The 27,387-nt window shown below is 44.3% G+C and overlaps 1 protein-coding gene across 7 annotated transcripts; it reads right to left on the reverse strand.

Annotated features, from left to right (window-relative positions):
- Positions 1–1,165: 1,165 nt before the first annotated feature.
- On the reverse strand, positions 1,166–25,814 carry SLC39A13 (solute carrier family 39 member 13). 7 transcript variants are annotated; one of them, XM_090140877.1, is made up of 11 exons: positions 25,714–25,814; positions 20,941–21,844; positions 14,363–14,662; positions 13,816–13,929; positions 12,134–12,255; positions 10,747–10,899; positions 6,264–6,353; positions 5,886–5,936; positions 5,531–5,663; positions 5,301–5,454; positions 1,166–3,925 (listed from the first exon to the last, which is right to left on the reverse strand). In XM_090140877.1, the coding sequence occupies exons 3-11, from the start codon at positions 14,628–14,630 to the stop codon at positions 3,856–3,858; spliced, it is 1,155 nt and encodes a 384-aa protein (XP_089997003.1). In that variant the 5' UTR covers positions 14,631–14,662; positions 20,941–21,844; positions 25,714–25,814; the 3' UTR covers positions 1,166–3,855. The 7 variants fall into 7 exon arrangements, with proteins under 7 accessions (XP_089997003.1, XP_089997001.1, XP_089997004.1 ...); XM_090140875.1 differs by lacking the exons at positions 20,941–21,844; positions 25,714–25,814 and adding exons at positions 16,043–16,101; positions 20,016–20,135; XM_090140878.1 differs by lacking the exons at positions 20,941–21,844; positions 25,714–25,814 and adding exons at positions 15,877–15,984; positions 20,016–20,117.
- Between the last annotated feature and the right edge of the window lie 1,573 nt (positions 25,815–27,387).

Consider the following 27,387-nt stretch of genomic DNA (forward strand, 5'->3'; position numbering starts at 1 on the left):
AGCTGTCCTGGAAAATATTCAGAATCCTCACACTATTCGCATTCCCTAACTCCACAGCACAATTATCATACACTCACAGAATCGCTGGAGCTGGAAGGGACCTCCCGCCATCCACCAGTATCCCAAGTCCTTTTCAGCAGGGCCGTGCTGTCTCCTTTTATGCCCCAGCTCGTACTGATTGCCACAACCCAGGTGCGAGACTTTGCACTTGGATTTGCTGAATTAACGAGGCACACCTGGGCCCGCTGCTCCAGCTTGCCACTACACACCAGTTCCTCAGGCTCTAGTTTCAGAAGGGGCTCCAGCAAAACCACCACCAAGTTGCAATTGTTACCGCTGCAATTATGCAAAAGCTACTGTGTGTGGAGACACCTAGGCAGCTCTGCCTTCAGAGGGAGAAAGGACTGAGGAAGGAGTGCACAGCACAGACCCACAACCAACCAAAGAAGGCAGCACGGTGAAGCCAGGGACAGAAAAGCCCAGAAGTACAGCCTCAGCCAAAGCCCCCATACCACCAAGTCATGGCCTCCATCTCTTACTTGTGTTTACTTGCTTCCAACTCCCTGGTTATCATTCTCCTTCTTCGTAAAGAAGTCTTCAGCTGACAGTCACTTATTACCATTCAGTATTTACAGCCTGAAAACCTTTCAAATGAAGAGTGGGAGAGACATGCTTTGAACTTGTGTTTTTGAAGAGTAAAGAAAATCCCTTTATTCCTCTCCAGGCTCTTCCTATCTATGGTGAATAAGTCTCTTTGTCCCAGAGGGCAAGCAACCAGCTCTGTGTCAAGTGCTGAAGAATTTAACTACCAGGTGGGCTTTGTGGATTTTAGATGGAAAAAAATCACTATCACAAAAAGGCCTATTTGCAGAACTCTCTGGATACTCAGTTACTAAGCAAATTCTCCTCTCCAAGAGGAGTAACTCACCTGGTGACACGTTCCAGAGGACCGAGACTGGCAACCAAGAAATATGATCAGACCACTTCATTCCTAACCCAAAGTGCAATGGCAGCAAGGACAGCAAACTGGGTTAGAAACTTTCCCTTCTGTTGTGAAAGTCAGAGAAGAAAACAGTCCAGACTTGTTTAGACTAACCCAGAGATACATTTCCAATACAAATGAAATTTGAATGTATAATTTGAATTCCAACAAAAAACACAAATCCACATTGAAAACCATTTATTTCATCTCTATTGTCTCCATGCAGAGCAAACCAATACAGATGAAGGGGGAAAATGCATAAGAGCAGCTGAAAAAATAAAGCTTAGAAAATACTAGTCTCTCTGCATTTCCAAAAGTGACAAATGTGGTGGAGTGATGCTCTATCTCCTCCCAAGGCTCTGCATCCTTAGCCCCAGGGCTGACATTGCACATAGAGGAAAACTAACCAGCCCCTGCCATAAGCCCTCTGCTACCTCCTACAGGGGTCTTCCCAAGAACTACAGACTCTCAGGCCTCTGGTATCAGCCAAGGAAAACAACTCAGAAGTTCTTTCTTCAGCATCAACCACTTGACATTCCTGAATGCTGAGCACAAATTCCTGACTGTGGTTTAGTCTTGGCAAGACTCAGTGCTGATGCAATAACGCCAACTCACAGGCACTCACCTGGCAATCCTTCAACTTAAATTAAATGCCATTCTAATTTTAAGAAAGACATCTTGGGAAACAGCAGTCACATCTTTCTCTGCAAACTCTTCCTCCAGAGCCCTACTACTACAGGGTCTGCCTAGCTTCAGCCCCCAGGGAGAGTGGGGGAGACTACAAAACCAGAACTAGGGGATTAGTATAGTCCCCCAGTTCCTGCAGAATAATCAGATTAATCCTTATCCCAGGAAAAGTGGATGCTACATTCAGACTTCAAACAACTGAATGACAGAGGGATAAGCTGGCAAAAAATAGCAACTTTTAAGGAAAATAATAATAATAATTGCACTAAGCTTCCCTCCTTGTGAAACTAGTTATTTCGTGAGCCTAGAGTAAGGAACGTTGACAAAATTTTAGATAGCAGTTCCTGGGCAGAGAGAGCTGCAAGCATAAGTTCTCCAGCTTTCTCTGAAAAGTAGGACAGGAACTGTCATAAGAAAATAACTGTGTCTACAGTTTAGGAATCTCTCAGGGAAGTAAATGCCTCTGCTGTGGGCAGCAAACCTGTCTCACTGCTCTGACCCAAACGACCCCCTCAAGGGATGAGCCCTCTCGATAAGGCTTTGTGCAAAGCCTTGTGCAAAGGCTTTGAATTTTACTGATTTACAAAAGCTATTTAAAATCAGCACTGAATCGGTGCAATTTACACCGTGGCACCTGTTCTGTGTCCAATGATTCTGCTAGTTCAATCAGACCAGTTTCTAAACAGATTTATGCAAAGTGAGGACAAGCTCTGCAGAAGGCAACTGCGCACACCTCTGTGGTACTAACACATCCCTGTAGAATGAGGGCCTGGTCAGCCCTGCCAGCTTTGCCAACTCAGGCAAAGCACTAGAAATATAATTCATTTTTATTGGCCTAAAACTGCCAAAAAATTTATCCCAAGCATTGTACAACAGAAAAACTTTAAAGCATGCTTATTGCATTTTCTCTCCTTACTTACCACACAGCTTTTCCAGACCCATTCTTTCCACCAGCAGTTTCACCCTTTCCATTTCACCCTCTCTCCAGTATTCCATGCTGCTGAGGCCCTTGCTTAAAGAGCCAGCAGTATTATTTCTTATCCGTTCATCTCCAGCAGACTAACTCCACTATGAGGTATGAAGCCCAGAAATCAACCATTTGGTTATAGCACACCCTTAAATATACTACAGTGAACAAAGGAAAAACTAACCTGGAATATATGCTGTTGACCAGTCTGTACTGTGTTCAATCACTGTCCAAACTGCGCAGACAAACCTTAGCCATGGCAGTCCCGGACTGCAGTAGCATGCCAGATGACATGCTAACCATTCCATCTAAGGAAGACTCTGAGACCGGCATGGGGCAAATGGTTGGGTGAACTGGGTCTTGAGAGCAGGCTCAGAGCCATGCTCAGATAGTGGTTACGAGGAGAGGGAAGCCAGTAGCAAAAGCTACGTGGCATTCTTTTCAGATGTAGGTGAGCTTATAGTTTGGCAATAGAAGAAACATTTCTGACTATTTTTCAGAAAAAAGCTGGCTGTGCTGGCTGTTGGAGTGGCAAGGGCTAAGGCAAGTTATCTCCAAACTGAGCCATTTAACTGTAGTGACCTATTCTGAAATGCCTCAAGTTCTTGGCTTGTTTTCAACATCAGTACAAAACAGACCAAAGTGGACTGCCAAAGCTAATACTACCTTTAGAAACAAGTGATGTCAATGAAAAGCCAGAGAAGTTGACAAGGAGCCTTTCCTCTCTATCTGTAAAGCAGGTTTTCTTAGCACTGTAACTCCTCATGGGTAAGGAGTTACCCAAGGCTAAAGCTGTTGGGTTACTGTTGCTTTGCCATCCCTGTTCTGTCTCCAGCCCTTAAAGTGGTAGAATAAGTTCTTCATCAGCTGCAAGAACCACCTTTGTTGCTTTCACAGAAGTCCTTGGGAGGTGCAGTTCCATCAGAACAAACCAAATGAAACATCATCCACTCTCAGTGAAGCATCTGTTCAGTTCATTCTTCTCAATGTTTGCTCCATTAAAAATATAATGGAAGCCCTGATGTGTGGGATTTTAGCAGAACAGGGATGGGAGAGCCAGGTCTTACACACCCAGACCTCCTCTCTCACCTGCTTCTCACACTAGCAGCCAGATCTGTACACACACACATAGGAAGTAACTCTAGTGTTCCTTATTGCTTTGTAACATCTCAGAGTCTCTGTGGTGGCTCTGGGAGGCATCACGAGGTCTGTGCAGAAGTCAGTTGTGAGCAAGTAGCACCATGACTGTAATGCCTGTACACAGGAGCAGAACTTGCTGTAGGGAATTCCTGGGGAAAAAAATAGCAATATTAGGAGGCAGCATAGACCAACTAGTCTCAATAGGCAGCAGTCTACTGGCTCATGACTGGTTTGTTCTGTTTCCTTCCAAATCTATCATAAAAAGAACATGGCAGTTGCATGACACCATTAACACAGCTGAGAAGACTCCTTCCCAGCACCCCAAACTAAGATGTTGTTTATAATCTGGCACACGTTTGATCTCTCAGCTGCAAGGTTCATCTTTAGGTTTCAAAACCAATTTAAGCTGATTCAGTCTTTCAGCTAGTCAAGTGCAGACTCCTGCCCTTCTTCTCACAAGAGAATCAGTGATTGTGGAGGGTTAGGGACCTCATTCAACTTAACAAACAGTCACAATTTAAAAGAAAAAGCTGATGAATTTTAGCCCTCCTTAACCAAGCATGAGTTTAAGGTGATGCTAAAAGTGACTATGTACCTACTACCTCTCCATACTCTGCAAACATCTGTGCCAAGCACAAGAGGTTACCAACCCAAAAGAAGACTTCCAGCTGGCAATTACCATATCTCTACCAAAGGTCCCTGCCTCCTCAGATGCAACCGCAGCACTGTTTTGGAGCACTTGCGGATTTATTTCAGTGAAAATGAACTAGATTAGTGAAGGTCTCTTAGACAAACTACTGGAATTAGCCTGTCATTACAGCTTAAGTATATGGAAGCATTCAGGGAGTGCTCTGCCAGGAGATCCAAGAGGAGATTTACTGTGGTACAGCTGTCATAGCCCCATTCAGGCTCCTAGAAGCTAGAATGACACACATGAAGAAAGGCTGCATATACTAGAATACATATTCTAGGTTATACATAACAGTGTAGATAAGGAAACTTACTGTTTAGTCACACTGCAACACATCTAATCAAAATTAATAAAGTAAGAGACTAAAAAACAAATAATAAGAAGCGTCATTTCATGCAGTGCAGTCAAACTATGGCAGACTGCAGAAAGCCCTGAGTAATACACAGGGTCTAAAAGAAGTGTAAGAAGCATGTGAAGGATAGGTTGGATAGGTTCATGTGTAGTCATCAGACACAAACACCTACATGGGGCCCTGTTTCTTACAACCCCTAAGCCATTAGATGCCAAGAGAAGACAGACAGAAAAGAGTCACCTTACTGGACATATTTCTCAGCACCCTGCTTTAGTTGGTTGGGCTACTTACTGCCCATTGGAAGGTTTCCATGTTTCGTGAAGTCTTTGTAGTCCCGTAAGTTCAACAGCTAGAACAGCACCCTTGTCAATGGGATTTGGGAAGCTGGCATTCATGTGCTCCCAGAACAGGCATGGGAACCATCACAATGCTGCTCCATAGCAGTCAGAAGTGCTTTAGTACAACAGGAAGAAGCACTTACCATGGGTTCTTTTCCTCCAGAAGATCAGGCACAACATTTACCAAGGCAATATACAGAAATCCTCCAGAAGTGAAAGGGAGGATCCAGGCTACAGTTTCCGCTGCACAAGTAGAGAAAGCTATCACTATTATGGAGACAAAGCCAAAGGAGAGAACTGAGAAGGGAATGAAGATATATACATGGAGACCATTGACCCCTTACACTCCTACAGAAGTCTCGGGAAGCCTTACCTGCTCCTTTTGGTGACTGTGCACATATTGCAAAGCAGGCTCCTACAATTCCCCCCAGAGCTGTAGAAAGCTGCATCTTGGCTGCACTCCAGCGGTCAAACCCAGCCCGCAGTAAGATCGCAAAATCCCCAACCTACAAAAATCAAGAGCCAACAGTAAACAAACATTCTCAGTCAGAGGATACCCTTAACAAGACACGTACTTGTAGACTGTTTTTAACTTTCCACATTTCAAGTCTCCCAGAGGAGAGCTTTCAAAGGGACAAGAAAACTACGCAGATTCAGCTTTTCTCACCTAGGCAATGAAATACCCTTGTAACGCTCCCCCCTGATGGCAAGATACAAAGCCCTCTCACCTCATGTGGTATTTCATGCAGGAGAATGGCCATCGTGGTTAGGAACCCAACCTACAGCAGAGGAGAAAAGGTGTTTTAGAAACAGTCCTTCCGATATGACAGATGAGTCTTCTAGCATGCACACAGATCCTTTCTCCAGGATTCTTATTTACAAGGGTAGATGTGCTAACCCCTCCCCACACATCTGCACAAAGGACAAACATGGCCAGGGTTTGAAGGAGAGATCTGTAACAAAGGGTCACATTTGCCCTTTTTTCTCAGAAACTTTCAGAAAATAGGAAATGATTCTTCAATTCTTTGTTTTGTTTTTGTTTTTTTAATACAAACTTGAGAACAAGCATCTCCATTTCCATATAAAGCTGGTGGCAGAAACCTTACCTTTCTGCTAACCAGGAAGCTGGCTGCTACTGCCAGGCCATGTGTAAAGTTATCAATGGTGTTGGCCAGCAAATTGAGGTACCCGCTTATCTGCAAAGAGAAGGAAGAGCCCCTGATAAAGAGATATAAGACAAAACAAAGCACCAGATAAGGCACAGGTTACATAGAGTCACGTTCAGGTGGCAACAGCAAGGATACGGCAGCTCTGGTGACAAACTACATCAGTGCTCAATTACAAATTAAATACTTAGGATAAACTCAGTTTTGGGGTAGGCAAGTATTGTCCAAGATTAGGAAAGTCATCTTACTGGAGGAGTAATGGAGACAGAATGCAAATGACAAAGGAGCTCCCAATACAGACGCAAACTGAAAAAGGAAAAACAATTAAGTCAAAATATCCAATTCAAATTGAGCCAATTTTTAACACTTCACTATCTTACAAGGGTGACTGGCTATAAATGTGACCTATCTTCTAGTCATGTATTTTAATACCTGGCTGTTAAATATCTCCTTCAAAAGTTGGCAACAATGCAACAGAACAAATGCTGCTGAAATGGCTTTTTAAAAATAAATAAATCTTGAAATGTTGTACTAAAAAAAGCTTCTGCATGTGGGTTTGCTTTCCCTTAACAAAGAATAAATAGAAGAAGGTGATGACAGTCCCCCCAAAAAACACCTGCTGGGAGGCTGGAGAGCATGTGTATCAGTATACAAATGCATACACACTTCAAAACATCAAAAGCCCATACCAGCCTCCTTTCTCAAAAGTGCATCTCTATGTTAGACTTCCCCATCATGTTAAGTATGTTCATCTTCAGAAAAATTATATACCTGATGTAAAATGATATGAGGGTACCATCCAAGATGATCTGCTCACAGGCTATGGTGCTTCCTCCCCACCTTCTATAAGATTTAACAATTAAGAAGTCTGTAGGTCCTGAGACACTGCAGCTCACTGAAGTTTGTTATCAATCCAGGCTCTCTGGATTGGAAAAACGAATCTGGCATACGTTAGCTGCAGATAAGGGCAGCAAACAATGAGTACCAACGAAAGACCCTCTGGCTCTTACCTTACCATAAAGTGCCAAAATTTAGTGGAGAAAAACACATGCCAATGGGTTTCAGAGGCCGTTTTCAGTCTCCTGCTCTTCCCTGCTTCTATCACCTCCCCTTGGGGAATCTTCCTGCCATCTGTATGACACAGCTCAGGAGGAGGTTTCTGTGAAGTCTCTCTCAAAAGCATCACCCTTCTACAGACTACTTTCCACTACAATCTCTGAGCATCTTCAAAGGCTTTACACTTTTCAAAGTGCATATGAAAGCAAAATATGGAATTAAGCAAAGCCTGCCTAAGGATCATGTTTAAGTCAAGATCTAAGTAACATCTCCACAATGGATGCAGAGGTTCCCTGAGTGTATTTCTAACTATGGAAAACACAAAGTAATAACACGTGCAGACAGATTCACAAACACAGCAGCTTTTCTTATCATTCCTTATTTTCAGTTAAACATGACTGCCTACAATTTCTTCTTCCCATGTTGGGATTATATGCAATTGCATTTTCCCCATGGGCTAGTAATAATTATTCACAGACGTTTTACACAAAAATGATTTCCCATACCACTGTATAGGCAAAAAATAGACCTCATGATTAAAACATTACGACTTCTGCTTGTCAGCAGCTTGGGTAAAAGCTGACATTGAAAGAAGCAAAGCCTTGGAGTGTTCAGAAATAAATTGGGTTGATTTGACAGTTATGAGCCTCTGACATTTACATTCTGCAAATATCTAATAGGATGTTCTCATCGCTCATAAAGAGCGCGGCAAGATGAAGTGTTTATGTTCATGAGTCAGAATTAATGTCACTGTGCAATAAAACATACTTCTACAAATCTGCAAGGATCCCTGCTACAGGGAAAATGAATGATAAGCAAGGAAAACGTACTCTACACTGTTTTTATTCTTTGAATGAATAAAGGCTGCAATTTAGAGTAGAAGCAATCTATGCTTGTGAGCAAAGGATGCCAGGTATATTAGAACTCTTACTCTCTTGCTGCTGCTGTAACAACTTGTCCTAGCTTAAATACTGCAGGTAGGAGGCATTCTTTGCACTCAAAGAGGATAACCAATTGCAGCATACTAATTATTGAAGCCCTGAAGGGTGCTTTTTCTTTAAATTGTACCTTTGCCTTTTTGTTTTTTTGAAAATAAGCAATACTGAGTACATAGTAGATCCAAAAAAAAGATTTCCTATGGATTTTTTTCTTTGAAGGCACCTACCTTGCTTGCTTCCAGCAAGACTTTATCTGTATGTTCCTTTTCACTCAGTGTAGTCCATGACAGCCACCTCCCCACCAAACAAGGGCAATGAAACTCACCTGCTGATTTGCCAACCAGGCAGATCTGCCAAGCAGCATGCAACATTTAATTTCTACCAGAGTTTTCAACAGCATGCTAGAATACATTCCTCCTCTAGCACCATGCTGATTTTTATAGAACTTGAAATCTGATTACCCTTGAGACAAGCACCCCTCTTTAACTTGGGTAAGCTTAATTATGGATTCAGAAGTTACTGAAAAATGAAAGGCAGAACAGATGTACAGACAGATGGAATGACTGCTTACATCGTTTCCTAACTAAATAAGGTAACAAAGCAGGTGTACCTTGGTAGTTTTAGTAATTTCTTCCCACCAAAAAGGCTATTAAAATATTAAGATTATGTACCCAGAAGTTAGGAATTTAAAACTACCCCTTAACTCATTATCTTCCATTTCACGTGTATTGAGAACAGTCTGCAAGACTGAAAACAGATATATTAGGATTTCAAAGTTAGAAAACCTCTCTACAATCATCTAGACCTACATAATGCAGCTGGAAGAGCCTTCTTTCATTTCCCACACAAAGCCCACTGTTTCTTAAGCTACAGCATATTTTGTAGAAAACATTTTAAAGCACAGCTTAAAAACCCACAAGCGACAGATTCTATATCTCTAGGTAAACTGGTGCACTGTCAAGTTACTCTCTGTTACAGAGCTGCCTTCAATTTCTAATCTGTTCCTATTCAGTACAGCTCTAGCTCTTCAAACAGTCATGTCTCTATCACGGCTATCAGTATACTTTAAGTCAGCCCTGATTTATCACATCTATAAAATTAAAGGCTAAAACACTTTGTGCAAACTGGAATTGATTATTTCAGGTATTTCCTGATCACACTGCAACTTTCTGGTACCATTTTGAATATAATGAATAATGCTACAGAAAAATTCAGGTATGCTGCTATGTAGAAAGTCAAGTCTATAGCTACATGGGCAGGAACACTTGCTTTTTGTCTTACATACTATTTCCTACTCACCTACTCATCCTCCTGACTGTATCATAATAGAAGGAGTGCATTCAAACAACTTCCTATCATTATTCCTGTACTTTTTTCCATGGCATTGACTTCCTGGAAACTGTCCTGTTCCTGTCTTGCAAGCGTGATCTGCATTCTTTCTTAACCTACTGCTTAATATCTGCTTGTAATAAGACAAATTAAAACTTAGTTTCTCAGTTTTGCCATATGAATTAGCATTAATCACATCATTGTTTCGTACAATAGGAAAAGGCCCTGAACATTTGTGTCCCTTAACATTTGTGTCCCTCATCATTTCTACTTGAAATCAGTGGTGAACTCAAAGTCCACAGCTCCTGGTATACAACTTTCTAAAGTTATGGCACAGTGTTTCATAATCCAAAAATACTGACTTCTGCATTGCTATCACCTCCAGAAACACCAGTGCAGCACCTTGCAGATCGTGCAGTGTCGTGTACCAATTACATGAATGTGATGGGTACTGAAACACCCAGTGATCACAGTGCATCTTTCATATAGTGTTAAAAGAAACATGAAGTTATAGCAAAACTAACTTAAAATAGGAAAACCAAAAAGAGCTTCTGACTGACCACACATCCAGTTTTGGGCTAGCCTGTGCAACCACACTTTTTGTTCATAGTCACCTTCCTACAAACTTTCATATTCTTATGGGTTTTCAAATTCAAAATACAGATCTTCTCTCAGCCAAACTTGTCCTTTACTCTCGTTTGTACAGTTCAGCTGGAGTTTTCCACAGTGAAAAGACAGTAACAAAACTGAAAGCAAAGCCAGTCTAAATACTAGTCTGCCCAATGACACAGTCCTCCTTTTCCATTCTTCATATCTAATCCTACGAGCTTGTTGATCTACCTTACTCCAGCACTACAAGTTTACGTGGAAAGCTGATTTAAGAAGCTAAATTAGGAGAGAAACCTATAGGCAAAAAATAAACAAACAAACAAATCTTAGCCTTTTTAGTTCCCAGAATGGGTTCACTGTAAGAGTCAGATGATACATAGCAAAAAGGAACAATGGAAAATGCAGGTTTAGAGACAGAAGCAGAAAACAGGCCTACTCTTTTGGGAACAGATAGCTGCTAAGCAGAAACAAACATTCTGTGCATCTCTTACCTTGATTCTGTTGTCTGTTCCACAAGATTGGAGAGAAGAGCCATTACACTGAGTTGAATTTGTTTCTGCTCTTTGTGATTTGCCTGCCGCCTTTGGTAGAGGGTAGCCACTTCCATTGGGAATCTTTCCAGAAGAGGCCTTGTAATCACAGCCCTAAATCAGTAGAAAACAGTTTGTTACTGCCCTTTTGTCCCCAACAAAGAGTGCAAATCTGTGTCAGAAACCCAACCCTTCAGCCTTAATGGTTTTGTCCTTTCAATACCAATCAGCAGCCCAGTCTAACCACAACAGCTAGAAACAAGACAGATTTCAGAGAGTCACATCTGTAGTTAAACAAGAGCGAGGACTTCCTTAAGGATCAGGAAAAGGAAAACAGAAAGAGAGAGAGAGGGAATCAGAGTCACGCTTTGACATGAGCAAGGTTTCACTGGAGAGATGAGAGGCTCAATCTGTCAGTCCTGCTGGCAGCTGCTGCCCACAGAAACTCAACTCCATTGGGGCAGGGGGCAGAGGAAAAAAAGTTTTGTTTTTCCTAGTGTGCTAGGATAATTCAGTCCAGAGAATCTGTCTATGTATGGGATTGTCAGCTTCCAAATAAACTGTTCATCTTAGAATTCAGTCTCAAAAGAAGTTGCAGTTTATCTCAGAATTCTTGTGTCCAGTCAAAGCATTACCTAATTGCTATTGTCCAATGTCTGACCTGCACTTTTATCTCTCAAAAGGCATGGCACAGCAAGTGCTGAACAGCTGCTGTTAAGAACTGTGAGATGGCTTAGGACTAGCCACTCTCCTCTATCTTGGCATTATCTCCTGGACCTTCTTTGTCAGTACTTCCCTTCTACTGCTGGGTGACTCATGTGTGAACCACCACATAGTATGACTTGGCCAACTATAAATCCCTTTTACCATGTTAATTCCACGGAATAAATGCCTGGACCAGATCATACTCAGGTCTTCCAAAGAATGCTGGTTTTTGTCCTGACTGAGAACTCAGGAGGAGAGTGAGTCACAATTGCTCAATGGAACACAACAGCCAGCTGTCATCCCTCAAAGCTTATCTGAGCAAATGTCTCAACCACAGAACACTCCAGCTCCCAGTCTCTACAGAAGGGGAGCTCTTTTTCACATATACCACATCAAGAATAAAACCAGCCCAGAGGTGAGAAATCTCAGCTAAAACCACAAAACCAAAGCCCAGAAATGAAACAACTTCTAGTACTCAGTGTCAAAGAAGCAGCAAGAAGCTTTGTTGATAAGCTACTGGCAGCTCCAAGATCGTTTGCTGAGCCTGTCAGATAGAGCAGATGAGGTGTTCAGTACAGCGCTTACATGTCTGACTCATGATCCAAACAGAACAGCACACCCTCCCCTCTGGCTGCTCACTTACCACACCAGGGCATCCCTCCTCTTCTTTCTCTAGGAAGATCTTCTCTAGTGCCAGGAAAGTCAAGAAACCAATGATCACCCAGAGACCCAGAAGCTTCTGCTGCTGAAAGCTCTGCCCTTCTCCTAAAGAACAAGAGAAAAATCTTCATGTTACTATCAAGAACAGTGTCTTTCCACGTGGAAAAACAAAACAACAAACAACAAAACAACCTGTCCCTGCAAGAAGTTGGGAACAATCATATCTCATAGCAAGCAACTTTATAATCAGTTAGTTCTCGATCTAAGAGACATCTTCATCTCAGAACTCTCACAGAGCCTCCATCCCTTTTACTCAGTAGTGCAATCCAGATCATTTCTTGATAATGTTAGCAACTTCCCTGTGCCCCTGAGGCAAGAGAAGATTACATCAACAGAAATCCTGCACCTCTGTCTACTGAAAAAGCAAGCCCTAACATGAAGTCTGCCATTAGTAGAGCTACAGACTCACCTTTGCCTTTCTGCCACACCTGGGCAAGTTATTAAGCCCAAGGCTATAAACTTTCTTTCCAAATACTGCCAAGCGTTTGAGATAATCAACCATTCAGCCTGGCTGCAGAAATTGAGATTGCATTGTAGTGGAAGAACAGCACAATTCTACAGTGGGGCATATATGGGTCATGGAAACCTTCATGCTTTAGAACAATGTCAGATGCAAACAAGCCAGTGCAGGAAGATATTTGGGATACTGTAGGAAGGGAGTAAAAAAGGACAGCAGGTTCTGCTAACAGTACCAGAGCCATGAACAATAAGTGGACCAAAGAACTAACAGATTTGTGAAGGATCTGAAATCCCAAGAGATAGACGTAACAAGTCTGGAAAAACCAGCACATCTTTTCCCCTGCTTTTTCATTTTTAGCAAAGAGAATTTCTTGGTTCCTCAACTGACTGGACACAGTAACGCTTGCCTTCTCATTACATGTTTGCCAAAGAAGAAAGATACAATCCCTGTAGGTTTCAACAAGCCAGTCTATCCAAGGAACGAAAGAGATACATGGACACCACAAGTCCCATCCAAGTCCCAACAGTTTAGTTTGCTGACCAACACAGGTCTCCATCAGCTGAACTTGTTTCCTTCCCCACTCTTCAGCCACCACCTTAATCAATGGCTCTATTTACAGTAAATTTTCCATGGCTTCTCCTGGAGCAAAGACTGAGAGGGCAACACATCTGGGCTCAAACTGACTAAATGGAACGGCCTCAATTCCAAGTAAAAGGCTCTAGGAGTAGCATTGTGTGATAAGTATAGATTTATAGGCAAGGTGGCTCTGACAGGGCAAAATGTCTACCATCTGAGATGGTAAACACGTTCATGTAGCATACCACATGAATGCACTACTTTCTATAAGAAGCACTCCCTTTCCTCAGGGAAAAAATGAAGGAAAAACAGATTCTAAGGTGAGAAAAGTTGAGGAATGAGTAATCCATTACAAGTTACTAAATAAAAATAAAAAAAAAAACATACTACATCTTTTTATTCTTGTATACTCTTCTCTAGGCGTTTGCTTTTACACATTTTTCAAAGCAGAATACCAGACCAGTCTATGGTCCAGGGCTGACCCAGTTGGTTGGCCTTGTGTATTCAAGACTCAAAAATGTTGTAGTAGGCACAGCATAGTCAGCTTCTAGGAATTAAAGCTTTCATACCTGCTGTTGCACTGCATGTATAGGCCCAGGCTTCAGGAAGCAGATGGAGAAACACATTCCCCAGTAGTCCACCAATTGCAAAGCTCAACAACTGCTTCAAACGACGTGATCCAGCTAGAAGAATAAACAAAACCCAATTATGACTCAGCTAGAAGTCAAAATATTTCCAGCTGAGCTTTTGCACAAAAAGACCTCAATTAGAAGCATCTGCAAGCCAAGCTTTCAAAACAGAGAGCATGAAAGAAATATCTGGAGTGCAAGAAGTCCTTGCACCACCTAGCTAGGACAGCTGTGTGTGGGAAGTTCTGGACTAGGCAGCTCCCCAGGGTGTACAAGTGATACTCTTTGTACAGCCTCCTTCCAGGACTTGCATTTGTGAGAGGACTCCCTACCAAATTGACAGGTATGGCCTAAAGTAACTGGAAATGGAGTGCCTATATGGGAGGACTGTAATTCTGTAATACTGGCATGATCCAAGGTCCTGTTTGTCACAATCATAACCCAGGATCTATTGCTTCAGTAAGGCTAATGCAGGTAGCAGGCTGACCTTCTGACCGTAGAGCAGCTCCTGTCTCAAAGGGGATCACCAGCAAAGGGAAGATCCCGCTCAGCCCCACCATGAATGAGCCAATGAGGGAACAGATCCAGGCATCCAGCCGCTCACTGCTTAACAGGTTTCCCCAGGACTCTGCCTCCTTCTCACACAGAGGACCAGAACTGGTGGCAGCATGACTCCTCGGAAGTTGCTGAGCTTCACAGGCCACGATCAGAATCAAGGAGAACGTCCCATCAAGCAGAAGCTTTTGTTTTGTCATCGCTAAGTGGTCTCAACCAGGCTGGCCAATCTCTGAAAAGAACAGATGAGAGCAGTTCTGAGAGCATGCAAGAGGCTCCTTCCCACCACCCGGGAGGAACAGCCTTGGTCATGATACCCTGTCCCTCAACATCTTATATTTCCCCCAGCCCCCAAGGAAACGTGAAATACTGTCATCAACATATCAATAATGAACACTGTTTATCATCAGGCATCTGAAACTGTGCATGAGACATCTTGTGAAAGAGTCTGCCTTCCACCATCTCTGTTGCAGTGCTTTGGACAAGGACTCCACAAGGCCTGGACCCTCAGGTCCCCATTTCTGCCCTTTAATTTTCCAATATCTTGGAGAAAGATCTTCACCAGAGGTGCTAGAAGGATTAGTTTTCTCTCTGCCTTTTGGTACCAGTTTTCTCTCTGGTACTTTTTATCATGGAATTAGTACATTAGAATTACAAAAACCAAGAGACACGTGCAGTTGTGGGATTACTGTATAGAAAAGACAACCAAAAATGTGACAAAACAAGCACATGACAAAACAGGCAACTAAAAGGGACAGGTTAAAAAGTAGAGGTTCATAAAGTTATGAGTGGTGAAGAGAGCAGGAATAGTGATAGATGATTAATGACTGTCTCTTCAAACGTAAGTACTAACATGATGACAGTGAGTGTCGGCTACAAAATAAAAGCAGATTTAATTCTTCACTAACAGGTAACTTGCGTGCAGGCACTTCTCAAAAAAAAAAAAAAGAAAAGAAAAAAATTTAAGTGGATTTAACACAGGACAGGACATAAACAATAGGAAAATAAATCTATTGACTGTTCATGGTTAGATGGCTCACGCTAGGCTCAGAAAAATTCCAGTCTGAAAGGAGCCAGAGGCTGGAAAGTATCAATTATATGTGCCCCATTTTTAATGCTTCCAAGAAGGATACTGGGTTAGATGGACTCTTAATCAAAGTCTGCACAGCTGTTTCTAACGACTCTTCAGTCACAAGAAAATTTGAAAGAAAAAGGGCTGTTAGAAGAAGAAAATAAAGATAATTACTCATAAGCAAACAGGAAAGGAAAGCAAATGAGACGAAGGCTGAAGTACAAATGCCTCCGTCAGTCTCCAGAAGAAAAAGTGAAATGTGACAAGAGAAATTAGTCTGCAAACAGGAGAACAGACTGGGTTAGAAGAGAAAAGAACAGTGTAACAACTGTTCACATGGCAGCTGTAGACTGAGAGGAAATAATGGCATTCACCTGAAAGCATTCAAGAAACCAGTCACGGTAATCTCTGAAGCATCTTTGAAAATTTACAGGAATATACAAAGGCCACAGAAGGCTGGAGAAGCATCATGCCTCATCTACCTTTATAAAAAGAAGAAATAAAAACAGAGATGGAGGAGAGACTTAAGAAGTTACAGACCAGTAACTTCAGTCCTCTGAAAGATCCTTGATCAAGTTAAGTGATCAGTTTGTAGTTACCTGCAAGATAAGAAAGGAATAAAGATAGCATGGCATTAAATAACAGCCAAACAGAAAGGGGCCTGAAATAATCAAGACAAAAATCAAAATGTCAAAAACAAATCTCAGGGCTCACACCACCGCAGTGCTGCCCCTCGTCCCACATCCCCTCAGTCAGTATCCCCTGCCCACGCTCACACCTGACACCGTAAGTGAGTGGGTTCAAAACAAATGAACAGATATTTTTTTTTTTTCACCCAAGAGGTTTTTCCAGTTTCAGTCCCTGGACTAGATCACTGCTGGAGGAAGGCCCAGCTGCAGCGAGCAATGGAAATGAACATTAAAGGACAGGGTCCTGCAACTCTGTGAAGGAGGATACTGACCTACCTATTACATACTGCTAAACCAATCTCAGCAAAGATGAGTACAAAATGGCAGACAAATAAAACAAATGGGCGTGACAAGAGATTAACTCCAATATGCCAAAGAAAAAATAAAATAAAAAAAGAGGCATACATGGATTACACTGATTCAGAAATTAATTCCGAGCCAGCAAGATAAGCCTGCTACAAAGCAGGCAAATGACATCCTGGAACACATTAATAGCTATATTGTTTGTGTGACACAGAGGCAGTGATTCTGTTTTCCTCCCAACAAGGGACACGTTAGCTAAAAGACTGCACCTACTCCACATACTGTACTTTATAAAAGCAGATGTGAAAATCAGAGACATTCCAAAGGATAGAAACAAAAACTGGAGTTTAGAAAGCATGATCTGGACAAGAAGACCAAAGAAGCCGGGCATGTTTAGTCTTGAAAAGATAACAATGGGAGGAACAGAACAGTCTGCTTATATCAAAAGTCACAAGGAAAGAGGAAAACGCTCAACTCTTCCATGTGGTGGAATCAGCTCAATTAGTTAGAATTATATGGCTTGAACATTAAGGAACAAATTTAAATAACAAAAGACTTTCTCCTGTCCCGAACATCACACAGACTGAAGCCATCCAGTCAGAGGCATTTGCCCAGGGTGTTGCAGGGATTCAATAGGCAGATCACGCCAGGCTCAGCCTTCTCTCCACTTACCAGCTACCTGCTTAACAACCTGCATTTAGATAATCTCCTGCTTTAAAAATGACAGGCATCCCTTTCAACCCCAGACTGAGTTCATGACAAGATTAGACCTTGAAAATGACTGAGAACAGCTCCCCTGCAAGGAGCAAAGCCACTGCGACACGTCAGGATTTGTACCACCACCATGTGTGTGAAGATGCAAAGAATACACATAGCACAACAACTGCTCTCTGCAGCTCAGCAATGACAGAAAGCAGCACAAACCAGCCTCTTCTGTGATATGGCTGCCAAGAAGTTAACAGCTTTTTGAAATCAATCTGGAAAAGAAAACACAACTGATGTAACAGGTCCACTTCTTCCATTTAGTTCTCCCTGCTCAGAGCCCACGTCTGCCCCAAGGAACACCTGAGAGGGTTTTTGAGACGGAGAGATCTCAGCTTGAGGCAACGACATATGACAAATGGCACATCCAGGCCTCTGAAAACAAGCTGCAGATATGGGTTCATCTTTTTCATAAAGGACAAAGAGGATCTCCAGAGAGAGATGGTGGTGGATAACCATGGGTCATAAGTGATTGAAAACCAACTGCCCTATCTTATCTTTGTGTCAGCTGACCTCCTGTGACCCACAGGTCTTTTTCCCTGTTGTGAATAACAAGGGGAAAAACAGTACATTTCTCCACACCTGCACCAGCTGACCAGCATCACCCTGTGGCTCAGCACAAACTCATACCTCAGGCAATAAATTCCTGATGTTCACGAAGCATCTGTGAAGAAGAGTGCATCACCCTGCACTGATCTTTGCACTTGTTTAATTATTCAGAGCACATTTCCAGCATTTGCTTCTTCCAGACACATCATAACCGTCTGCCATACAAAAAGCAGATTTTTTCTCTTAACCCCTTTGCTTTTCAGTCTCATTGCTGCACACTCCTCAGGAGACATTAAGTTTATTTGCTGTTTCTAAAGTCTCTGAATTCAAACTGTCTGCTCTTGAGATGTATTTAAGGGGAAGGAAGGGAGCAATCAAGATGTAGTTCTAGGACAAAAAAAGCTCAAGAGAGAAAATAATACCCTGTCACTATAGCTGCAGAGGATGGACAAGGTTTTTACCTACCCCTAATTTAAGGCATCAGCATCTGTTTCAGGAATCCAGCTAGGGAAGTCTAGAGAAATTTCTAGAGAAAGCAGTTTTGGGTTCTCAGAGATCAGCAGCCACTATGAGGTGGAGAGATAAACCAAGATAATAAGAGATGTGCTTTTTCTCATGGAGGGTAAATGGGTTATTAAAAAAGATGCATAAGAGAAGAACGAACATGGTAACATTTGCTCATCAGTTTTGCCAGAGCCCCATCAGTATCCCCTCTCCTAGCCATGCTGAGATCAGAACCTGTTCACCACTGCCACCAACAGCACCTTGTGTTCTAAGCTGGTCTGTGAGCTGACCGTGCACTCTGACCATGATTCAGAGATAGAGTGCCAGTGAGGTTCTCCCATCTGTGGAAGAACAAATTCACAAGAATCTGCTGTTTATATACACCTGAGTGGGTGGAAGGGAGACCAGACACCAAGCAAAGAGTCCAGCTGCCACAACCTCTCATGGACACTGCCTTTTCGGACCACACAGATGCAGTTCTGTCTCAGTACAACTGCTCACTGCCACACAATGACATTTCAGATGTCGGCAGAAGGAAAAAAACTCTTTATAACAACTCTTATAAACAACTGTTCTCCCTGGAAACCAGTTGCCTAGCCTTAGAATTGTAAAAGAGTATTGTACGGGGAAAAAAAAAATAGTTATTTTCCAGGGAGGGAGCATAACTTTCAGCCAAAAAAAAAAAAAAAAAAAATCTCCACACCACCTCCCTGCATCAGCCCCGTGGAGAGCTCTGAACTGCTGAAAGCCCTGACCCCGCACACCCGGTGTCCGGAGCACTCCCTTCCCTCCCAGTCACTGGCAGTCTGCAGCGAGCCCTGCTCTGACGGGCTTGTGCCCATCCAAAAGGGGCACAAAGACTTACTTCTACAAATCAGAGACACATCAGAGCACGTGCAGCTAAAATCTGGAGGTGCACAGGTCTCGGAACGATGGCGTATCGCAGCACGGGGAGGATGTGACACCTAGCAAACGCCTCGCCCGTTCCTACGAGCGATTAAAACACGGCTTTTACGCTCCTTCCCCACCTCACCGCTACCGGCCCCCAAGGAGGCGCAGGCAGAGGCGCAGCCCCGCTCACCGCTCGGGTTGGGATAGGGGCTCTGCCCCCCGCCCGCTCCCCGCCGCACATCGCCTGCCTCCGCGCGGCCCCACCGCTCTGCCCCGCGGGCGGTGACCCGGCCCCGCTCTCGCCGCCGTTCCCATCGACGTCGCGCCGGCTCCCGGGGGGGCGGGCTCTGTTTTTCCATCAGAGGAATGCTGACAAACGCAGAACGAGACAGAACTGCGGGGGGGCAGCCAGCCCTCTCTCTGTACTCATCGGCCGGGCCCCTCGGGCTCCCCGGGGCCGCGCAAAGCCCCCGGCCGCCCCGCGCGGCGCTCCCCGCGGAACCGAGCGCGCCGCAGCGCAGACTCGCGACCGGAGTTACTTCTCAAACTTTGCCCGCCTCCTCCCGCCGGGGCTCGACTCCCGGCACCGCGACGGCCACACGGCCGCACACGTGACGAAGCCGAGTCGAACCGGAGCGATACGGGGACCGGACCGAAGCTGACGGCGGCGCGGAACCCGGGCCCGGCCGGGCGCTATCCACCACCCGTGCCCATCGGCCGAGCCCCGCCGGTACCAAATGCGGCGCGGCCGCCCCTGCTTACCCCATCCCACCGCCGCCCGTAACTGCGCTCGCCCTCCCCGCGCCCGTGGTTACCGAGCGCCGCCGTGCCCCGTGCGGACGCTGCCATCCAGCCGCTGCTCGGCGCGGGCCTGCCCCGCCCGGCGGCCCCTCGGCCCCGCCTCCCCCGGCCGGCCACGTCGGTCCCGGCCTCCTCGGCACCAGCGCCGCCGCCCCGGCGGGGACACGCCGCGCGCGCTTCCGGCCACCACCGAGGGGGGCGGCGTCGGGAGCGCTTCCTGCCGCCTGAGTGCCGGCACCGGGCGGCCCGGCGGGGCGGGAAGCGAGGCTCGGGGCGGGATGGGGCTGCGGCTCCCCGACGTGCGGCGCCCAGCCGGACCCGATGTAAGGGCCCTGCCGAGGGACCCTCGCCGCACCGTCTCGTGGGGATAGCAGAGCTGGGGAGCTTTTTACTTCTGTAGGGGAAAATGCAAGGAAGAAACGGCACCGGCGTGCTGCCAGCTAGTCAGAAAAGAACCGCGTGGTGCGGGAGAGCTGGCGTTTGGGAATGTGCCCGCAGGGATTTGATTTGTTTAAACGGATTATAAATTCCTTGGGCTGCAGATATTTAACAATGAGCGCGGTGGGAACCTGGGCTTGGGCAGAGCTTCTGGATAATGCTACAGTGGAGAAAAGTATGGCAGCCCCTCTAGCACTTACCCACTAAAAGATTCTAACAAATACAACATCCCTGACTCTCAGCAGATTTCTAAGCAGGTGACTGCCTGACAGCCTTTCTGTGGCTCTGTAACACCAGGGCTCTGCAAGCCCAGCTGCCGACTGTTAATGATGAAGAATATCTGTGGTTATTACACTGATCTGCAGAAGCTGCAAGTGCTCCAGAAACTAGGTCAGCAGAGAGCAAAGATTTACTTTTCTACAAGGCTGAGCTAGCTTGGAGCTATAGTTTCCAATACGCTATCCAAAATACACTAACATACCTTTCTGTTCCATCCCTTACCATTTTTTTCTGAGATGCAGAACTTGCTTCTCACTGTATTCCAGAGAAAATCCCGTTCCTCACGGAGACACGGTGGATGCTGCTGCTCCTGCCTGCAGTCCCGCCCGAGTCCATTACATCACCCCAATATCACGCTGTGGAACAGCACTTAGGAATGAAGGCAGCCATCAGCAGCCTGTGCCAGCTGAGCTGCTTCTGCAGTCATGCATGGGGAACACAGCCTTACACGGATGTGTTGAAAAGGCAGTTTGAGAAGTTTTATCTTTTTCACTTGCAAGCAGAAGGATCATAGTGGGCACTGAACTCTGAAAGCAAATCTTCATAGGAAAAATAGTTGGCATTTGGTTCTGCAGTTGTGGTTCCTGTGTTTCACAGACGCTTCCCATAGCCTCAACAACTGTCTCCCAAAGCACAGCTCCCTGTGCGGCCGGATCGTATCTGTGACGGTCACCGTTGTTTTCCTAGGTGAACTGAGCCACACTGAGAATTTGGGGGTATTGGGATCCATAGCGGTATTCTGGGTTCGGGAATGCAGGATTTCAGTCTCAGTTTGTATCCTGCCATAAGCCAAGACAGGGAGCACAGTGGATGAAATGTGCAGTCAGTAGCTCATGCCACTAAGCGGCAGCAGCTACCATGCTGTGCATCGAATGGAGCTTTCCCACATCTGGTGGCTGAATTCTCATATGCAGTGACGTTTTGGGAGCAGGCAGAGATCAGTGTGGCTCAGCCAGAGTCCGATGGGCTGGGGCCAAGAGCTGGGATTTTGTTACAACAGTGATGAGGCAACAGGAGCCAGGCGCAGGGGCCTCCTCTCGCCTTCCCTGTGCTGCAGAACCTCTTCATCCTCATTTCTCCAAAAGTGACTTTAGGTTTGTGTATTCTTAATTTTCAGTGTTCTCATCTGAGAAGAAAAAACACAAGTCATTTATAATGACAGACTACAAAACTATCCAGCATGCACCCAGTTCTCCTCCTTTCTGACCTGTAACCTGTTCTTGCCGCTCTGACATTTATACCTGGGGGTCCCCAGCACTTACCTGTGCTGAAGTCTGTGGTTCCTTGTGGCTTTTTGCGGGAGTGGGGCACTGTATGGGTGGAACAAAAGCAACTATCCAGAAAAAAAGATGTGAAGTCCCTGCAGCTCACTGGCATGAAGTGAAGGCAGAGGCACGGGGTACACCTCGTGCAATCTCCAAAGGCTAGCATGGTATGCATCACAAAAGCCAGGAGATGTCAGTAGAGCTAGTCCCATACATTGGGCAAGTATATTTTTAATGAAAAATAATTTTCTGAAAAATGATAATTGCTGCAGACAACTTGAATGAAAAACACAACTACTTGACGTGTTATTGCACAATCAAAGCTAAATATTAGAATTAGTAATGTGTGTCAGGTCGATAATGAGTTTAATTCAATCGCAAACATACCTCATCAGCTGGATCATCAATCAGAGAAAGAAAAAAAAAGTCTGGAGCACTCAGGGTGAAAGACTGATGGAATAATTATGAAAGGAGAAATGCAGAATCAGTTACTCTCGCACGTCTGCTTGGTTCTTGAGACTTCTGGAGTTTGGCAGCTCGAAATTGCTCAAGAGCAGCTTGATACCGTATTGGGGAAAGTGGCGATCTTACGAAAGCTGTAATTCTGCAGAGACACCGCAGGGAGGTGCCACCTGCCTTCAGAATGAGGCGGCCGGCCCTGCACCAACTCCCCGTTTTCCTTTCAGGGTTTGAAACGAAACGGCTTTCAGCGGGAAAATCAGGATTTCACCATCATCGGGGCAGAGAAGATATACAGCATCTGATCTATTACAGAGCTACTGAACATAAGCAATTACACCCAAGGATAATAACACACGAGTGGCTGTCATAAAATCTCCAAATGCAGCAGGGAGTGACACGGCATCCTACCACGATGCCTGGTAACAACCCGGCGCTGCCATTGCAGTTCACTGCTCAGAGCTTGCTGTCGCCAGGGCTTCGTGCACAGCCTGGGCTCGGGAGAGAGGCTGATATGGCTGTACCGTGGTTGCCTCACACGACAGAGAGCAGTTGTGTAAGCCCCAACCTTAAGCAGATCAAGCAGGGGAAGGTGTCAGCCTCCCCCCTCCCCATCTCCAAAGCTCTGGGGCTGTGGGAGAATGTCAGGAACAGCCTCAGAGGGAGCAAAGCCCTGGGTGTCTCATGAAAACCTTGCAAGCTCTTAGTTAAGGAGAGCTCAAAGGCAGTCTGGCTCCCCAGCCAGCACTAGAGATGGCCTCTCCTTGGAAGACATTTTGAGCGGCTGATTTTTCACCACAGAATTTGCTGATAAAAGAATTGGAGTGGCTTACTAAATTCACGCTTCCTTACACCTAAGTGTGCTCTCTACACTCTGTTCCCAGGACATTTTTTAACATTTTTTTTCTCGTTGTTCTCTTCGAAAAAGGGTGGAACATGAATGGTGTGTTCTAACTGCAAGGGAGGTACCACAGCTCAGCAAAACTATGTGGAGAGAGCACATAAAATACCTGGTAGGAGCATATGTATAAGAGTAAATGCTAAACAATGACAAATGGGACATGGACAAGCAGAAAAAGTTGGAGAGATTATAAATGTGGATAGGGCAGAAAGAATTTTAAAGTAGAATGGTCAGGCCCAGGAAGAGATGGGCAGGGTTGCTGTGGTGTCTCCTGAAGGTAAAACCTTGAGCCACCTGATCTACTTGTGAGGCTCATATCTTCAACAGTCCCCTGGTTCAGAAAAACAGAGTGTCAGGGAGAAACAAGCAAATCAGAAGGAGATCTCTCTGAGTATGTGGAAGGCCCTGGCAGTAGGCATTTTTGATGGGAGCCAAATGCAGTAATGCTACTGCCTGGAAGTCCTGCTCTGACTCATCCCAGGACACATTTCTGCAAGGCACAGCAAAAAGGAGAAGTGACTGCTGATGCCTGAATGGTGGGGGAGGGGAGCTAGCCCCATGGAAGCTCAGAACAGGGAATTTTAGTCTTACTCATCATATTATTTTTACATTTGGTTTTTCAGATGTAAACCTCAGTGTTTCTGTCAGCACATTAACTCTGTGTGCACCACAAATTTGTCTGCTAGCCCCAGTGCCTTATGCCCATTCCCATGCACAGACACAAAATATCCAGCTGGGAGTTCACTCTGACTCACTGCAGCTTATTAATACTTGCAAGAAGTAAAGGGAATACCACAGGAGAGCTGGTTAATCTGGGCAGGTTTCAGTGTAGTGCTGGAGAAAGAAGGAGAAAAATGGGCCTGGTCTAGGAAAGACAGCCAGAGCCTGATTACTTAAATGAGGTAGATACGAAGAAGAGAATTTACGTAAATTCACTGACAGTCCTCCTAGTCTTAACAAATGTAAGCAAGAAAAGGAAAGGAAACTGTGTATATGGCAACAAATGACAAAGCTCTAGAACGTCTAGCAGAAGGTAGATTTAAGCAGAAGACCAGCATGAGTTTGTTCCTTGCTAAGGCTTCAGACTTAAATTATGAGGCCACAGTGTAGTGTATCAGTATGTGTGTGATACACACTCCTTATGTTATATATAAAAGTAATTAATGTTGTGTTCTAAACATGAAGCATGTTTTTTTCTGATATCCTTCAGTGTTCAGAAATGAAAATCACTGTACCGTAATTTTTTCAATCTAACAGATTCTTCATGTATACAGGATACATCTCAAGAGGCTGTAGCTCAATAGGGATGTTTCAGTATTAGTGTTGCAGACATAAATACCAAGACTCACACTTTTTTTCTCCTCACCAAATGAGGTCTGCATCCCTCCACAGTGAGACTCATAGTGCCAAGATTCACAGTCTCAGCTACTGCAAATAGTGAGACCTATGCTGTCAGCTCCAAACTACACAGTGGTACATATCCTTTCAGTGGCACAGCAATCACTTGTCAGGGCTGTAAGATTTGTGTTTACATTCTAAGATGTGGCATGGAAAAGGTGTTACATTTCAAGGCCATATAATGAAAGGGTGCATGGAGTGCAGAGGGATCCCCAAAGCAGTAACAGTGTGATTCTGGACAATATCCGCTACAAAGCCAGAAGAGCTGGAATTAAATTGTCTATCTTCTTAAATACAGGAGGATCCATTATTAGCATGCCCCACTCAAATTCTAAGTCCAGGCATTCTTTTCCACTCTTTTTATAAGGACTACAAGTGTGTAGTTTTGAAGTCAGTCTTATCCCAGACTCTTGGTGAAGTCATGCAATCTCCCTTTGGGTACAATACAAAACTTCACAGTAGGCAGGTACAAACAATTCTCTAAGAAGACCAAGGAGAACATCTCCTGCTATGTTTGAATTTGACATGCTGCATTACAGAATACATTCTCCAAGGTAAAAGAATACTTTAAGATGAGGGTTTTTCCATTTTTGTTTGTCTACAGTGACAGAGGCTGTATGAAGCTGGCATTAAAGCAGGTGCCACTAAAGCAAAGGTCATCTGAGGTACTTAAAAGTAGGTGGGGGAAGCCCTTTTTTTCCCTCCTCTAGCTGGCAAAGAAGCCCAGGACTGGAACAATAGTGGGAGTGCCACTGGCAGACATTACGGAGGAGGATTCAGAACAAGAATAGAAGAGAGAATAGCCACTGAAGCTCAGCTGGCATTCACTGTTAGTCAGTCATCTGAGAAGCTTAAAGTTTTGATCAAACAGAGCAATTTACATGCAACGCTCATTGTATCAGCAATCCAGTGCAGAGAAATGTTTTCCTGTGGCTATGGGTAAGTGATGTTCTGTGTTCTGAGAAGCCATACCTTCTCGCATAATGAGTTCCTGTGGAATCTCAGTATCTTTCTCCTTCAGAAGCTTCTGTCATCACGGTAGGGCAACTTGAAGAATCTGAAAACACGGAACTGATGTAATTGAAAAGCTGGAATACAAAGCAAGAAACCCAAATTAATATTATAAGGATCTAAAAATGCTTTAACGAACTTTACATTTTTAGTTCTATCTTGTATTTTTAAGCTTAAATTTTGCACTATCAGAAATGGGGGATGCTCTAAACAGTGCACAGTGCAGTTTTTCCAGCCCAGGCTTTTACTTAGGCTAAGCAAATTAATCTGCTGGCTGGCAGAGCCAGCAGCCCAGCAAGGGTCATAGATCTTGAGTTTGAAAGCTTATCAATCAACCTAATTTCTTGCCATTGCCACAGGACGGTTCTCAGCAGTCTAGGACTTTGCTCCCCTAAAGCTGGGCTTGTTCTACACAGCTGCCCACCTCTGATAACAGAGCTGAGGAGCCCAGAGGAAGTTGTACAAGATGCTTTTGTCAACACTTCTTCCCACACATGCCATCTCTCATTTCTTTTGTTACTGTAATTTGACATCAGAGCTGCTGATTTGTGATATGGGAGTCATAAAAATGTTATTTATGCTGAAGAAACAAGGCCCCTCCCTTTCATTGTTACCTGCTTGTGTCAGGATGAAGCCACTGATTTTTGTCCTAGCTCTTCCTGCAGAGGTGGCTCAGATGTGGCAGGCTAAGTTCTTCTCATTCAGACTAGGATGAAATATATCAAATACAGATTTGACGCTGTCCTGTACTGGTCTGCTAAAAGACAGCTTTGCTGAGCAGATGCTGTCTGGACAGATCACTGTGAAAAGTCACTTAGACACATTACCAGTGTTTAAGACATCTGTCTACAAGGTTAGAGCCCCAAGGGAATTTTAAAATGATACACTGCACATTTAAAAAGTTGGCCTCCCACACAGAGGACTTATTTGCACTGCAAAAATGTTTTGTTAGGGTGCTTAGTTACAACAGGCTTTATTCCCAAGCCTGTATATGGAGCTGAACTATGCTTTGGCTTTCCAGTGCTGTAACCAGACTCCCCACAAACCAATTTTGAGCGGGTACATGGAAAAAGAGGCATGGGCTAAGGTTTGGAAAGCATTTGACAACATGGAAAAACAGGAGAACACAGGTGAGAACAGAAAGAGGTGGGGGAGGGCCCGTGCTTAGAGGCAGGGAGACACTAATGGCCAGAGACAAGGAACTGCAGAGGAATGAAATATTATGAATACAGAGGACTCCTGGATTTCTGATGACACGATTGAGTAAGCTATGTCAGGGAGGAAGTCTGAGAGGCCTGGAAAAACACAAGAAAAGGAAGAGATTAAGCTAGCCAAAAGCTTCAGCATTATCAACATTTTCTCTGTATCAAGTCATAAATCTTTAATGTTTTTATATGGAAATATGTGCTTTATGGACTCCTATTTTCATGGACCATTGAGGTATAACTTCCCACTGTAAACTAATGCATAAACTCCCTATAGAATTGCTAGATATGAAGGGAAGATTTCCGATGTTGAGTTTTTAAATGAATTTATCAAGAAAAACACCTATAGATCTTTTACACAAATTCAATTTAAAACTGTGACATCAGTTAGAAAAATCTAGGAAAAATCACAGACGAAAAGACCTTTCTT

Source organism: Phasianus colchicus, chromosome 5, assembly GCF_987193195.1.
Source record: "Phasianus colchicus chromosome 5, bPhaCol1.hap1.1, whole genome shotgun sequence".
In the NCBI taxonomy this organism is placed as follows: Eukaryota; Metazoa; Chordata; class Aves; order Galliformes; family Phasianidae; genus Phasianus; species Phasianus colchicus.

Bases quoted from the DNA above. Each gene is read 5' to 3' on its own strand.
- SLC39A13 (XM_090140877.1), bottom strand. From the start codon at position 14,630: ATGACAAAACAAAAGCTTCTGCTTGATGGGACGTTCTCCTTGATTCTG. The intron at 13,930-14,362 runs GTCAGCCTGCTA...TTATTCTTCTAG, and splicing joins AGCTGCTCTACGGTCAGAAG to CTGGATCACGTCGTTTGAAG. The intron at 5,455-5,530 runs GTAAGGCTTCCC...TTCCCTTCTCAG, and splicing joins ACAGTCACCAAAAGGAGCAG to TTCTCTCCTTTGGCTTTGTC.